General features: G+C 39.3%; 1 protein-coding gene across 1 annotated transcript; it reads left to right on the top strand.

The window, feature by feature from the left end:
* The first annotated feature begins 232 nt into the window (after positions 1 to 232).
* LOC118847604 (zinc finger protein 883-like) lies at positions 233 to 12,097 on the top strand. Its single transcript, XM_036756144.1, has 4 exons — positions 233 to 547; positions 1,106 to 1,614; positions 1,888 to 2,029; positions 10,253 to 12,097. The coding sequence occupies exons 2-4, from the start codon at positions 1,195 to 1,197 to the stop codon at positions 11,701 to 11,703; spliced, it is 2,013 nt and encodes a 670-aa protein (XP_036612039.1). The 5' UTR covers positions 233 to 547; positions 1,106 to 1,194; the 3' UTR covers positions 11,704 to 12,097.
* Positions 12,098 to 12,891: the final 794 nt, after the last annotated feature.

Raw genomic sequence — 12,891 nt, forward strand, 5'->3', positions numbered from 1 at the left:
GCGTACAGCACTTCTGTCCCTCCTTGTGCCTGCGCTTCCAGGGTAAGCGGGCTGGGGGCTGAGGCAGAGGGAGCTCGCGAAGCAAGGAGAGTCCGTTTGGCCACCGACGCGCGGGTAACCCAACCCCTTCCCTGGTCCCCCAGCCTTGGCCCCTGCAGGAAGCACATATTCGCGGAGAGACGGAAATAGAGACTTGGGGGCAATCGGGTCTTCCGGGACGCGGGTAGGGCTGTGGGCTGCGGCTCCCTGTGCGTATCCAGGAGCCGGCGAGGCTCACGTCCTCGGGTCGGTTCTGCTAGGAGGTCAGCGGCGCCCCTGGACCTGGTGTGCGTTCTGAGGAATCCTAAGTGACTGAAAGGGCTGAAGTCGGGTTGCTTTGTTTAAGTGACGGGGGAGCCTTCTCTAGTGTCCTGGATCCTTGGAAGTTTCCCTCTCCTTGCAGTGTTCAGCGGCTTCATTTCCTCAGCATTTTCACAAAGCAAGACTGCAACAAAACAAACAGGAGAACTTCTCCTGTGAGTTTATTTCCCCATAGAACCAAAGCCAGGTAATGTCTGGTCAGTGTCTTTTGGGCGAATTTCCCATGATCAGCATATTATTTATATTTTCTAAAGTTTTGCTCTTAGTTTTTAGAAACCAGTTTTTCCATTCTAAACAAGGCAAAGCATACAGTACCTTTTATTTATTCTTTTTTTTCCCCTTAGCTTTGTGTTAAGATGTTCAAAACCCTTTTCCTCTTACAGCATTACCCCACTGCTCTGACTTGGACAGAACCTATTTTTCAGGCAACACAACTCCACACTTGGCTTCGTACTTATAAGTTGTTTGTACGCACCCTTGTGTTCTGCAATTATTTCATGTTAGTCTCACCAAGAGATTATTAACTTCTCGAGGGCAAGAACAAGAGCCTATATTTTAATTTTATCAAATTTTCTTTTTCACTTGTATACAGCATAGTGATAGATGTATCAGTTTACTACTTGTTGGTTGGTTGATTTTGAATTGCTTTCCTTCCTCTGAATTGGTCTAATGACTGGCTTTTATTTTATCAGTTCTAAAGCAACATGTCAATTCGATAAGTTAACAATGGTTTCTTGTGCTTTAGGACATTCTATGAAAAGGAAATACTTGAGTTAAATCTTCCCAAAGTGTAGAACTCAACTGAATAAGCCTTCTGAGCAGTTGAAGCTCAAGATGGCTACTAGATTGATGGAGGCTGTTGCCATGGACAACCAAGTCTTAGAAGAGGAATTGGAACTTTTAACAGTGAAGGTGGAGGAGGCGGATTACTCCTGGCACCAGGAATCCAATTTAAGAGGACACAAACCGCCTTCTCAGGAGATTTTCTGTCAGAGATTCAGACAGTTCTGCTACCAGGAGACCTCTGGGCCATGTGAGGCTCTGAACCAACTCCGAAAGCTTTGTCATCAGTGGCTGAGGCCAAAAATGCACACAAAGGAACAGATCCTGGAGTTACTAGTGCTGGAGCAGTTCCTAACCATCCTGCCCAAGGAAACCCGGGCCTGGGTGAGAGAACATCATCCACGGAATGGAGAGGAAGTGGTGACTGTATTGGAGGATTTGGAGAGAAAGCCTGATGAACCAGGACAGCAGGTGGGAATGTGCTAGGGGAAGATTATGCACTACATTCAGAGAGCAGGGTTGTAATCTCCAGGTCCAAGCCCAGGGAAGGAACACAGCATTGATAGGAACACAGAGGCTGGCTGGATTATTAGTCTCTGTCTTTCTTTTTCATTTTCCCCCCTCCACTTCATGACCTTGGGGATCGAATGGAACTCTGGGGTATATTCCCTATGGTGTCATCTTTGGGATGTTATTTGTAGTTCCAGGTTCCTCATGAGTGCAATCATACCTAATTGTTTCCAGGTCCCAAACTGTGCTTACAGACAGGAGGTCCTTTCAGAAGAGATGGTACATAAGGTACAGGAGTCATGGCATGGCCAGCTCCACACCATGGAGGCCGAGGTCAAGCGTGAGTTTCCAGAGCTTCATGCCCTACAAGAGAGAGGTAAGTATTAGAACTTGGAACTTTGGGGTCTTTTAAAGTCTCTAGAAGATGGTGCCCTAATGGACTTAATGAGGCTTCTCCGATAGTTTAATTCATTCCCCCATTGACAGGCCTATATGTTCAGAGACAGATGAAATCATGTTTCTAGGCACATGTAGATAAAGGTCAGCATTAAAAAAGTCTGCCAAGATTCGTTAATTTAACCTTTGGTCTCTTGCTTATTCCTCTGCAGAATATGACGTGCAAAGGATTGGAGTGAAGCCTTTTGGCATTCTCTGGATCACATATGTGTTATTTTGGTCACTTCACAAAAACTGGAGAAGGCCTTGAGAAGAACGGTAACAATGGTTAGTGCGATGGGAAAGAAATCCTTTGAAAGAATATTAAAGGAATAAATTTAAGAGAAAGCTAAAGAGTGAAAATTTTATTACGTTTGGGTTATGAAGAGCTTTGGAGGAGATTACTGTACGGTAGTAGTTTTCCTCATGTTTTTAAAAATGAAGTGACCAAAACTGGACACAACCGTAAGGATTTTAATAATGGAGAGGATGAAAAAATAATTCTTCCCAAGCCTTTGCATCTTATACTTACTTGAATATAATCAAGGATCTTGTTTCCTTTTTTTAAAGCCAGCGCTACATACATCTGATTCCTGTTTAATTTCTGTTTCACTGTAACCCCCAATCGTTTTACTCCTTTCTGCCTAACCAGTCGTTTCCTCATCTTTTGTTTGTATTTGTTTTGATGCCACTTTCTATTTATGCCTATTGCATTTATCTTGCTTTGTTTGACTTTTTATAGGTCAAGGTCATTTTTATTTTAATTTCTTAGAAAATATTTGCAAAACTCCTTATTTAGTATCACCTTGCTCCGTCAATTACCGTTTCCTGCCTCTCCAGGGTCCTTCTCTACACCGATCACCCTCACTCTACAGACATTTTCAGGGCTCCCCGTATCAAAAAAGCAAACAAAAAGATCCCCCCCAAAATCTTGAATCTGCCACCTGAACTCCCATCTACATCACTATACTCTTTCTTTAAAGGCTGCTCAGAATTTATTAGTTTCTGTTGAGTATGAAGTAGACAAAGTTACTGAGGCTACTGGAAAGCACATAGGTTATTCGGATAGTAAAAAAACAAGCAAATAATGAGTAGTTTCTTGTTTTTTGATGTTTTGCTTTTGTTTCTCTTTAAACATGCATGCAGACACCACAACTACTTCTACACTGTCTATTCTAAGGGAATAGGTGGGAGAGGTAAGGGGGGAAAGGAGGAGGGGGGGAAATGGGCCCTAGCACACTTCAGAATGGGGGTGGGGGAGAAGCAGTAAGGAGGGTGCTGCTGCTCATGCAGAAGGCCCGGTGCTGGTTTTGCTGGGCTTGCTGACATGCTGCTTCCTCATGGCCTCCTGAGCCAGGTCACGGGTGATTGTGCCATGAGCAACCTGGAAAGTTCCTGAGTGCTCTGGGGATTCCAATACAGTTATAATGAGTGGATGATTTGACTTCCTGAAGAAGTTTGCCCACCATTGTCCTGGGTCTGACCAGGATGACAGGGGATCACTTCCGCAGGAGCTGCTGCTAGAAGTAGTCATGAGTTGCTATGAGCAAACCGCTGGATGGGATTGCTATCATGTTGCTTGTTCTTGTGATGTTGTAAACCTTACTGGTGGCTCCTGAGCAGCCCATCAGGCAGCGGCCATAACAGACGATCATGACCCGGCTTAGGGGAAGGGGTTAATAGGCCACAAAGCCCATTTGTAAAGGCAATCATGGGAGGATACTCCCTGGCAATAAAAATGGGAGAGTTCTTTGGGTTTCCACTATACTCTTTGGAAAGTATAGTATACACTCAGCTGTTTCTACTTTCACCACCCCCTTCTTAGCCTTGTACTCTTGCTTCTGGCACCACCACTTTTGAAATTGTTCTCTCTGAAATCACTAATGACTTCTTTATTAAAATTCTTTCTTTCTTGTCTTTGTTTGCTAGCCCCCTTTCTGGCATTTTACTCTGTGTACCATCCCCTTCTTCTGGGCACTGCCTCCTTCCTTGGCTTCTATGACTTTGCGTTCTGAAGTTCTTCTATGTTAAAAAAAAAAATTGAACTTAAAAAACACCAAATCAAAAGAGCATTGCCATACACTAAGTAGAGCGGATAAGGAAGGTAGTATATGAAACCATGAGTTTTTATTAATCACAGCTTGCTTTTCAAGTGTTTTATAATAAATTCAATATGTTGCCTTGAAAGTACTCTTGCTAGCCTGTTTCATTCTGAAATTCTGTTCACTTCTGTACATTTAAAAAATAGTTCAATGACGCTTTTAAATTTCTTTTCTTTTTTGGAGAAGACAATACTAATATGTCTTCTACCATCAGTTCCCCCAAATTGGAAAAAAAAATCCTTGCAACAATTATTAGTTAAGCAAGTAAAGCAAAACATGTGACCATATTGGCCCCATCCAAAAATATATGTCTGTCTTATTTTGCATCTTGAGTCTATTGTCTCTCTGTCAGAACTTGGGTAGCACGTACCATCACCTATTCCCTGAAATAATAGTTGGTCATTGCATTGATCAGTTCCTAATCTTTCAAAATTGTTTGTCTTTACAATATTGTTTTTGTATAAATTGTTCTGGTTCTGCTCACTCGACTCTGGATTAGTTCAATGCATGTCTTCCCTGGCTTCTTCAAAACCCTTCCTTTCATCACTTGCACACCAATATTCCATTATATTCATATGCCATAATTTGTTCAGATACTCCCTAATCAATGGACACCTCCTTAGTTTCCATTTCTTTGCTACAAAAAAAAGTTGGAGCTGCTATGAATATTTTTTGTATATGTGAGGCTTCCAAAAACTCTTTCATTGATCACTTGGGGGTACAGGCCAACTAGATGTATCACTTGGTCAAAAGGTATACACAATTTAGTGACTTTTGGGACATAGTTCCAAATTGTTTTCCATAAAGCCTGGACCAATTCACAGTTCTATCAGTAGTGCGTTAATGTGACCACCCTTTCCACAGCCTTTTTCACAATTCTTATTTTCCTTTTTTGTCATCTTTGTCCATATTGATAGGTGTGAATGGAATCTCAGAGTTGTTATAATTTTCATTTCTCTAATTATTGATGATTTGGAGCATTTTCATGAAGGTATGAATAGCTTATAAACATAAATTTTTATAAAGAAAGTAACAAAAAGTTCGATCTGCACTCAGATACCATCAGTTATTTCTCTGGAGATAGTATTTTTCATCATGAGTCCTTCAGAATTGTCTTGAATCATTGTATTGCTAAGAATAGCTGTCATTCACAGTTGATCATCATACAATATTGCTGTCCCTATGTACAATGTTCGTCTCGTTCTGCCCACTTCACTTTGTATCAGTTCATGTAAGTCTTTCCAGGTTTTTCTGAAAGTGTCCTGCTCATCATTTCTTATAGCACAGTAGTATTCCATCACAGTCATATACCAAAGACTGTTCATCTATTCCCCAATTGATGGGCATACCCTCAATTTCCAATTTTTGTCACCACAAAAGAGCTGCTATCAATATTTTTGTAGACATAGGTCCTTTGCCTTTTCCTTAACTCTATTTGGGATACAGATTTAATAATGGTATTGCTGTATCACAGTTTTACAGCACTTTGGGCATAGTTCCAAATTGCTCTCCAGAATGGCTGGATCCATTTACAACTCCACCAAGAGTGCCTTAGTGCCCCAGTTTTCCCACATCCTCTCCAACATTTGTTATTTTCCTTTTCTGTCACATTAGCCAATCTGATAGGTCAAAATCATGTACCCATGTTGACCTTATCTTGGCATATAGTGTGAGATGCCCAATCTTATTTTCACATTTATTCCATCTTTTTTAGTGTTCTCTTATTCTCTTGTGTCCTGTGCCATATTGGGTCAGGAAGAAGTGGCATAATCCTCATACTCCCCTACCACTAAAAACAATGATGATGATAACTAGCATTTACATAGAGCTTTAAGACTTGCAGAGTGCTTTGTATATATTATCTCATTTGATCCTTATAACAACCCTGGGAAGTTGGTTCTGTTTTTATCTCCATTTTACAGAAGAAACTAAGGCAAACAGAGGTTAAGTGTCTTGCCCAGGGTTACATAGCTTGTAAGTGTCTGAGGATGGATTTGAACTCAGGCCTTCTTGGCTCCAAGTCCAGCACTCTGGCCACTGTGCAACCTAGATGCTTTTCAGACTTTCCCCTCTGCCACCAATGTCTGGGAAGGTTTTCTATTTTGAAGTTCACTCCAGCTATTTCTGTCATCCAGTCCAGATCTACTAACCTCTAAGTCACCCTCTTTCTCTCAAACAGAACCCCTCATACTTGGGAAAGCTGCAGTACATGTGTTGATGTTTGATCAAACACCCTGGACTCCCAGTTCATCAGTGTTCTCAACTCACATGACCTAGAGCTTCACTTTGCCTTAACCCACAGAAATAGTCATACTGTACATCTTACCATGATTCTGTCATCTCCATGATTTTGAACTTAAAATTTCTCTTTCTAATCATAATTTCCTTTCCTATGTTTCTCCCTCTGCTTTACTCCTCCTGAAATTATTCTTCATTTTCAACTTGACCTCTGGTCATGCCATTTTTCCCTGCTTTTCTTGGCTTCTTCCTTCTCAGGCTTCACTCTCCTTTCTTCATAGTTTTATGTTTCACCAGTTCAATTATACATTATCCTCCACCCTTAATGCTCTTGTCTCTTTATCCTGACACAATTTAAACCCTGGGTGACCCCTTTCACTCTTGTATTCTATTAAACTACTATGTTGACTGAGTTCACTACAAATTTATGTTCTTTAATTTTAATTGGGCCATCAGTGCTACAGAGTAACACTTTTATTCTTCCTTGATGAATTCTTCCTGTTCCATTCCTCCTTAGCTGTTCAAATAGTCTCTTCTTTCTTAAGCTTGTGCCTTCCCCAAAGCCTTGAGCAGTTACCTACTGAGAAAACAGATGCCATTTGCAATGAATTCTCTTTTTTACTACTTATCTTACAACTCCTTTACATTTTCACCCATCCTTTCCTCCTTCATTCCTGTCTTTGAGAAGGAGGTGGCCCTTCAATCCAAGATCAACTTCCTCCCATCCTTCTTGTGCCCTCGCTTCTGTGTCCTCTAGGAGCTTGACTAATCTATATTTTCTCACTGTTGATGTCTCTTTCGTTCACTTACTTTCTTGACCTCCCTCTCTCCTTCTCTCTCTTCTAATTTATCTCCTAAATTCCAGTCACACATATCATCAGTTGCTTAATGGAAAGCTCCAAAGTGCAGATAGCATAAAAAACTCAACATATCAGAAGTTGATCTCATCTTGCCCTGATAAACCTACCTCGTGTCTAAACTCCTTTATTTCTTTTTAAGTCACGCTATCTTCCTGGTTACAAACCTATTTTGGGGGTTTGTAACTTTAGAATCCTAGTTGACTCTTTCCTTTCCCTTACCTCTTATATCCAGTAACTGGATATAAGCCATGTTGAGTCTACCTCCATATACTTGCCGTCTAGAATCACAAAATCTAGAGGTAGAAGGTATCTCAGCCATCAACTTTTCCAAGCCATATCCGGAAAGGAATCCTCACTTTAATATACTTGACAGATTGTTGCCTAGCTCACCCTTTATATCTAAATCATGTACCTTGTTGACCTTATTTTGGTATACAGTGTGAGATGCTCAATCTTATTGTCACATTTATTCCATCTTTTTGTCCATTCCATTTATAAATACTTCTTTTTGTTGGGAGGTTTTTCATGGCAGGAAGCCTAAATTTTTCCCTTTTACAACTTTTACCCACTGCTCTTGGTTCTGTCCTTTGGGGTCAAACAGAACAAGTATAACACCTCCTTGTGATGCAGTACTATGTACTTGACTTTTTTGTATCATCATTACTTAGCACAGTGCCCTGCGTATAGTAAGTGCTAAAAAAATAATATATGCTCCTTGACTGTCTTTTTCCATAGTTAGTTCTTTGTATTCTTGAATCAAGTTTTAATTAGCTATCATGGCTTATCTGAGCCTTCTTTTCTTTAGACTAAGTATTCTTAGTTGTTTTATTTTTGAGGGGGAAGGCAGGGCAATTAGGGTTAAGTGACTCGCCCAAGGTCACCTAGCTAGTAATTGTGTCAAGTGTCTGAGGTCAGATTTGAACTCAAGTCCTCCTGACTCCAGGGCCGGTGCTCTACTCGCTGCGCCACCTTGCTGCCTCTATATTCTTAGTTCTTTCATACAATTCTCCTGTAGTAAGGACATTTGGCCCTTCGACATTCCTGTTGAAAGAGAGTTCGGGGAGCTAGATAGTACAGTGGATAGAGCTCCAGGTCTGGAATCAGAAAGATTTAAGTTCAAATCTGGCCTCAGACACTAGCTGTGTGACCCTGGGCAAGTCATTTAACCTCTGCCTTAGTTTTCTTATCTGTAAAATTAGGATAATAATAGCACTTATCTCTCAGAGTTGTTGTGAAGATCAAATGAGATCACATTTGTAGAAGAGTTCTGCTGTGACTGCTATACAGTAGGTGCTATATAAATTCCCTTCCCCTCCTTTCTCACTCTTAATGCAGCTCAAGACTATTAGCTTTTTTGGCTGCCACGTCACATTGTCACATCGAGGCAGTAGTTCACTAAAAATCCAGCTAATTGGTCTTCCAGCTTCCTTTTCTCTCTTCTCTAGCCTATTTCTTAGAGCTGTCAAAACAATCTTCCTAAATCATTGATCTGATTGTATTACTTCCCTACTCAAATAAAACAGCACACAGCAACCCTAGATCAGTAATCGTGTCACTGTTGAGCAGTAGAAATTACTGTAAAACCTCTGACACCAGTTCCCTCTAGATTGATCTTTGTATGCCTCAAGTATTAAGGAAGCCAAACTACCTCAGTTCCTCTCCTTCTACCCTTCTTTCCCCCCTTGCAAAGGACCCAGATCAGTTTACATAAAATAGCAGGTATCACTCCTGTTACAAATTTAGTGTCTTCCCATTGCTTACAAGATAAAATATGAATGCTTTGGACTGTGAAAGGCCATTTAAAGCCCACCACAGTCTGCCTTCCACCTACCTTTCCCACCAACTATCATCATCATAGTCTGTCATGTTCACAACCTCTCAGTATCCAAAATTCAAACCAGCCTTGTTTTTGCTCTTACTCTTCATTTGTAGGCATAAGACTGCCAGAAACAGTCTTGATTGATTAATTCTAGATTATGTTAATCTAACTTTCCATAAGAGAGACACAAAGACATCTGGGTTAGGGGGGAGGAGAGAGAATGAGAGAGAGAGAGCTTAACAACACCAGAGATGAACAGAGCCATTACTCCAGGACTATGACAGTTTCTTTAACTCAAGCCATTTCAGACTTCTAGTTATAGCTTTTCTGGACAATAGAAAAAAATTCACAATTTGATAAAACATAGTTACAGATCTCAGGGTAAAAGTTCAGTTAACCATTTGTTTCATCAAACAGAATAATACATAACTTCTGGCATACCTTTGGAGAATCATTTTCCTAAGACATTTTCAAAGAAACTTCTATATCTGTTACAACTTTTAAGATACTTAAGTCCTGGCATTTATGTAAGAATACAGTTTTAGACCCCGCTCATCCCCTTTGGGCAGTATCTTCATAAAAACACGTTATTCATTTGGGGAAGTAAAACATGTTCTTGTTGTGGCCTAGGGTTTGAAGGCTCATGATGGAGACTTTGTAATATTTGCTTTGAGGAATCATTGGGCAAAAAGACATAAAAATAATTTTATTTAGCAGTAGTCAGGGCCACCTAGTTGAATTAGTTTGAACTCTAGTTGATTCCTTTTTTGTTCTCATATTTTAATATAATTTTCAGTCATTTGTAGTCTTAGAACATGCATATTTAAATTGGTCTATGTTAGTTCATCGACAGATGGTTCATTTACTAATTCAGCAATTATTTATAATTACCTTTTATGTCTAAGTCTCTCTGCTAGATGTTTGGGGAATGATGGTATGTGTAAGGGCATTGTCCCTGTCCTTAGCAACCTTAAATCTCATAGGAGAAACAAGACTTTTATACAAATAGCTATAAAATAAAGCAGTATGTCCCTAGTGCCATAAGAGTGGTGTAAAAGGTACAATATATAAGTTAAGAAAAAGGAGATTTCCCCATTTTCAACATAGAAGAATGATGATGTTTACATATTGTGTTTTTTTTCCAGTTAATGACACCAAGTCCAAGTTAATTCCTGAACAGAAATATTCAGAAGAAATGGAACCACAAAGGAAAATATCTGACAGAATCAACTGTGAAGTTTCCCAGGTCCTACAGTTTGGAGAAACCAGTGGACACGATGAAAAGTTAAAAACCCAGCAGGGAAACCCTATAAGAGAGAGACGACATAAATGTGATGAATGTGGGAAAAGCTTCACTCAAAGTTCAGATCTTATTCGACACTGGAGAGTCCATACTGGAGAGAAACCCTATGAATGTAATCAATGTGGGAAAGCTTTTAGCCAGAGTACAGGTCTTATTCTACATCAGAGAATCCATAGTGGGGAGAAACCTTACACATGTAATGAGTGTGGGAAAGCCTTTAGTCACAATTCACATCTTATTAGACACTGGAGAATACATAGTGGGGAGAAACCCTATGAATGTGATGAATGTGGGAAAGCCTTCAGTAAGAGATCAGGTCTTACTGAACATCAAAGAATTCATAGTGGAGAGAGACCCTACAAATGTAAAGCATGTGAGAAAGCTTTCAGTAGGAAAAATGACCTTGCTGAACATCAGATGATACATACAGGGGAGAAAGCCTATAGATGTGCTGAATGTGGAAGAGCCTTCTTTCACAAGTCAAGTCTTATTCGACATCAGAGAATTCATACTGGGGAGAAACCTTATAAATGTGATGAATGTGGAAAAGCTTTTAGAGAAACATCAGTCCTAATTGAACACCAGAGAATTCACACTGGTGAAAAACCATATAAATGTGATCATTGTGGAAAAGCTTTTAGAAAGAAGTCACGCCTTATTGGACATCAGAGAAGTCACACTGGAGTGAGACCATATAAATGTAAAGAATGTGGGAAAGCTTTCAGTGGCAATGCTGGCCTTATTGAACATCATAGAATCCATACTGGGGAGAAACCATATAAATGTGGTAAATGTGGGAAAGACTTTAGAAAAAGGTCTGGTCTTATTGAACACCAGAGAATTCACACTGGAGTGAGACCCTATAAATGTAAAGAATGTGGGAAAGCTTTCCGTGGTAATACTGCCCTTAATGAACATCAGAGAATTCATACTGGTGAAAAACCCCACAAATGTATTAAGTGTGGAAAAGCCTTCATAAAAAAGTCAGGTCTTACTGAACATCAGAGAAGTCACACTGGAGAGAGACCCTACAAGTGTAAAGAATGTGGGAAAGGCTTTAGTGGGAGTGCGGGACTTATCCAACATCAGAGAATCCACACTGGGGAGAAAGCATTTCAGTGTGATGTATGTGGCAAAGAATTTATTTGGAGATCAAGCCTTATTCAACATCAGAGGATCCATACTGGAGGGAAACCTCTTCAATGTGATGTCTGTGGTAAAGAGTTCCTTTGGAGGTCAAGCCTTATTCAACATCAGAGAATCCACAATGTAGAAAAACCTATTTCCATATAAAATGTAGGATGTCTTTCAATGAATTATTAATCAGGAATTATTCATCATGTGAGAAACCACATATGTGAAAATAGATTGAAGATAATTAGGACTCAAATATTCAGTCCAAGAAATAGGATCAAAGTCTAGAAATCATAAAGAATTTTGATAGGGCAAAATGGGCTTAAAGGAAATACCATATTGAATGGGAGTAAACATTTTATTTGTTACCCCAAGAAAATGATATATGGTAATAAATATAATTAGCCCAAGCAGGACTTAGATGAATTTAGAAGGATAATAGAACAAAAAATGTTTAGAGGCCTAATCTTGCCTTTCTTCATATCAGAGTCTCACTAGAATGCAAGGCTTAACTTGTTTGTATAGTTTTACTTAGAGCGGTGTACTGATTACTTGGGACAAAGTAAAATAAACATATTGACTTATACAATAAACCTTACAACCTTTTATATTCTTTAAAAATTTAATATGAATTTTGTTCTCAATTTTGCTGCAGTTTTTTTTTTACATTTGGCATTTGAATTTACAAAATTTACAGAATTCTTTAATTGATCATCATAAAAGTATACTTTTATCACCCTGGATATCAAGTATACCTTTGATGACCAATCCATTTTTCCAAGGCTAGCCTTGATCATAGCCCATAGATTTTTGGTGGAAATTAATTCAGAAGAATTCCCAGTCCATTGGATCATTTTTATTTCCATCTCTTAGATAAATTTCTTAACCTTTTGTTAGGATTGGGGGGGTGGGGCTGGTAATGATGTATGGCATAGTACAAGATCATTTTGCAGTATTCAGTCTTCATTCAGGAATTCTGTAATTGTGGAACAATTTTACTTTACAATACATCAATATATTTTTCAGAGTTCATTATTCTTTCAATGGCGACAAGATTTTTAGGCCCACTAGAAGTAAAAAAATTCCCCAAATACATTTGGAGGTGAATGTTTCACAGTCTGATGATGATGCTCAGATCTTACAGGCTCATGTGGACTTGTAACAATGGTTTTGGTATAGCCTCAGATGAAAAAGTGAATTTTATCAGTACAATCTTTTCCCATTCTTTAGTATTCCAATCTTTGTATTGTGTTGTCTATGATATACATTATTTCATCATAGAAATAGCAGCTTTCACCAAAAAAAAACCCCCCCAAAACAAAAAAATACACTGGTCTTGTTCTTCAA

The sequence above is a fragment of the Trichosurus vulpecula genome, chromosome 4 (genome assembly GCF_011100635.1).
Source record: "Trichosurus vulpecula isolate mTriVul1 chromosome 4, mTriVul1.pri, whole genome shotgun sequence".
NCBI lineage: Eukaryota > Metazoa > Chordata > Mammalia > Diprotodontia > Phalangeridae > Trichosurus > Trichosurus vulpecula.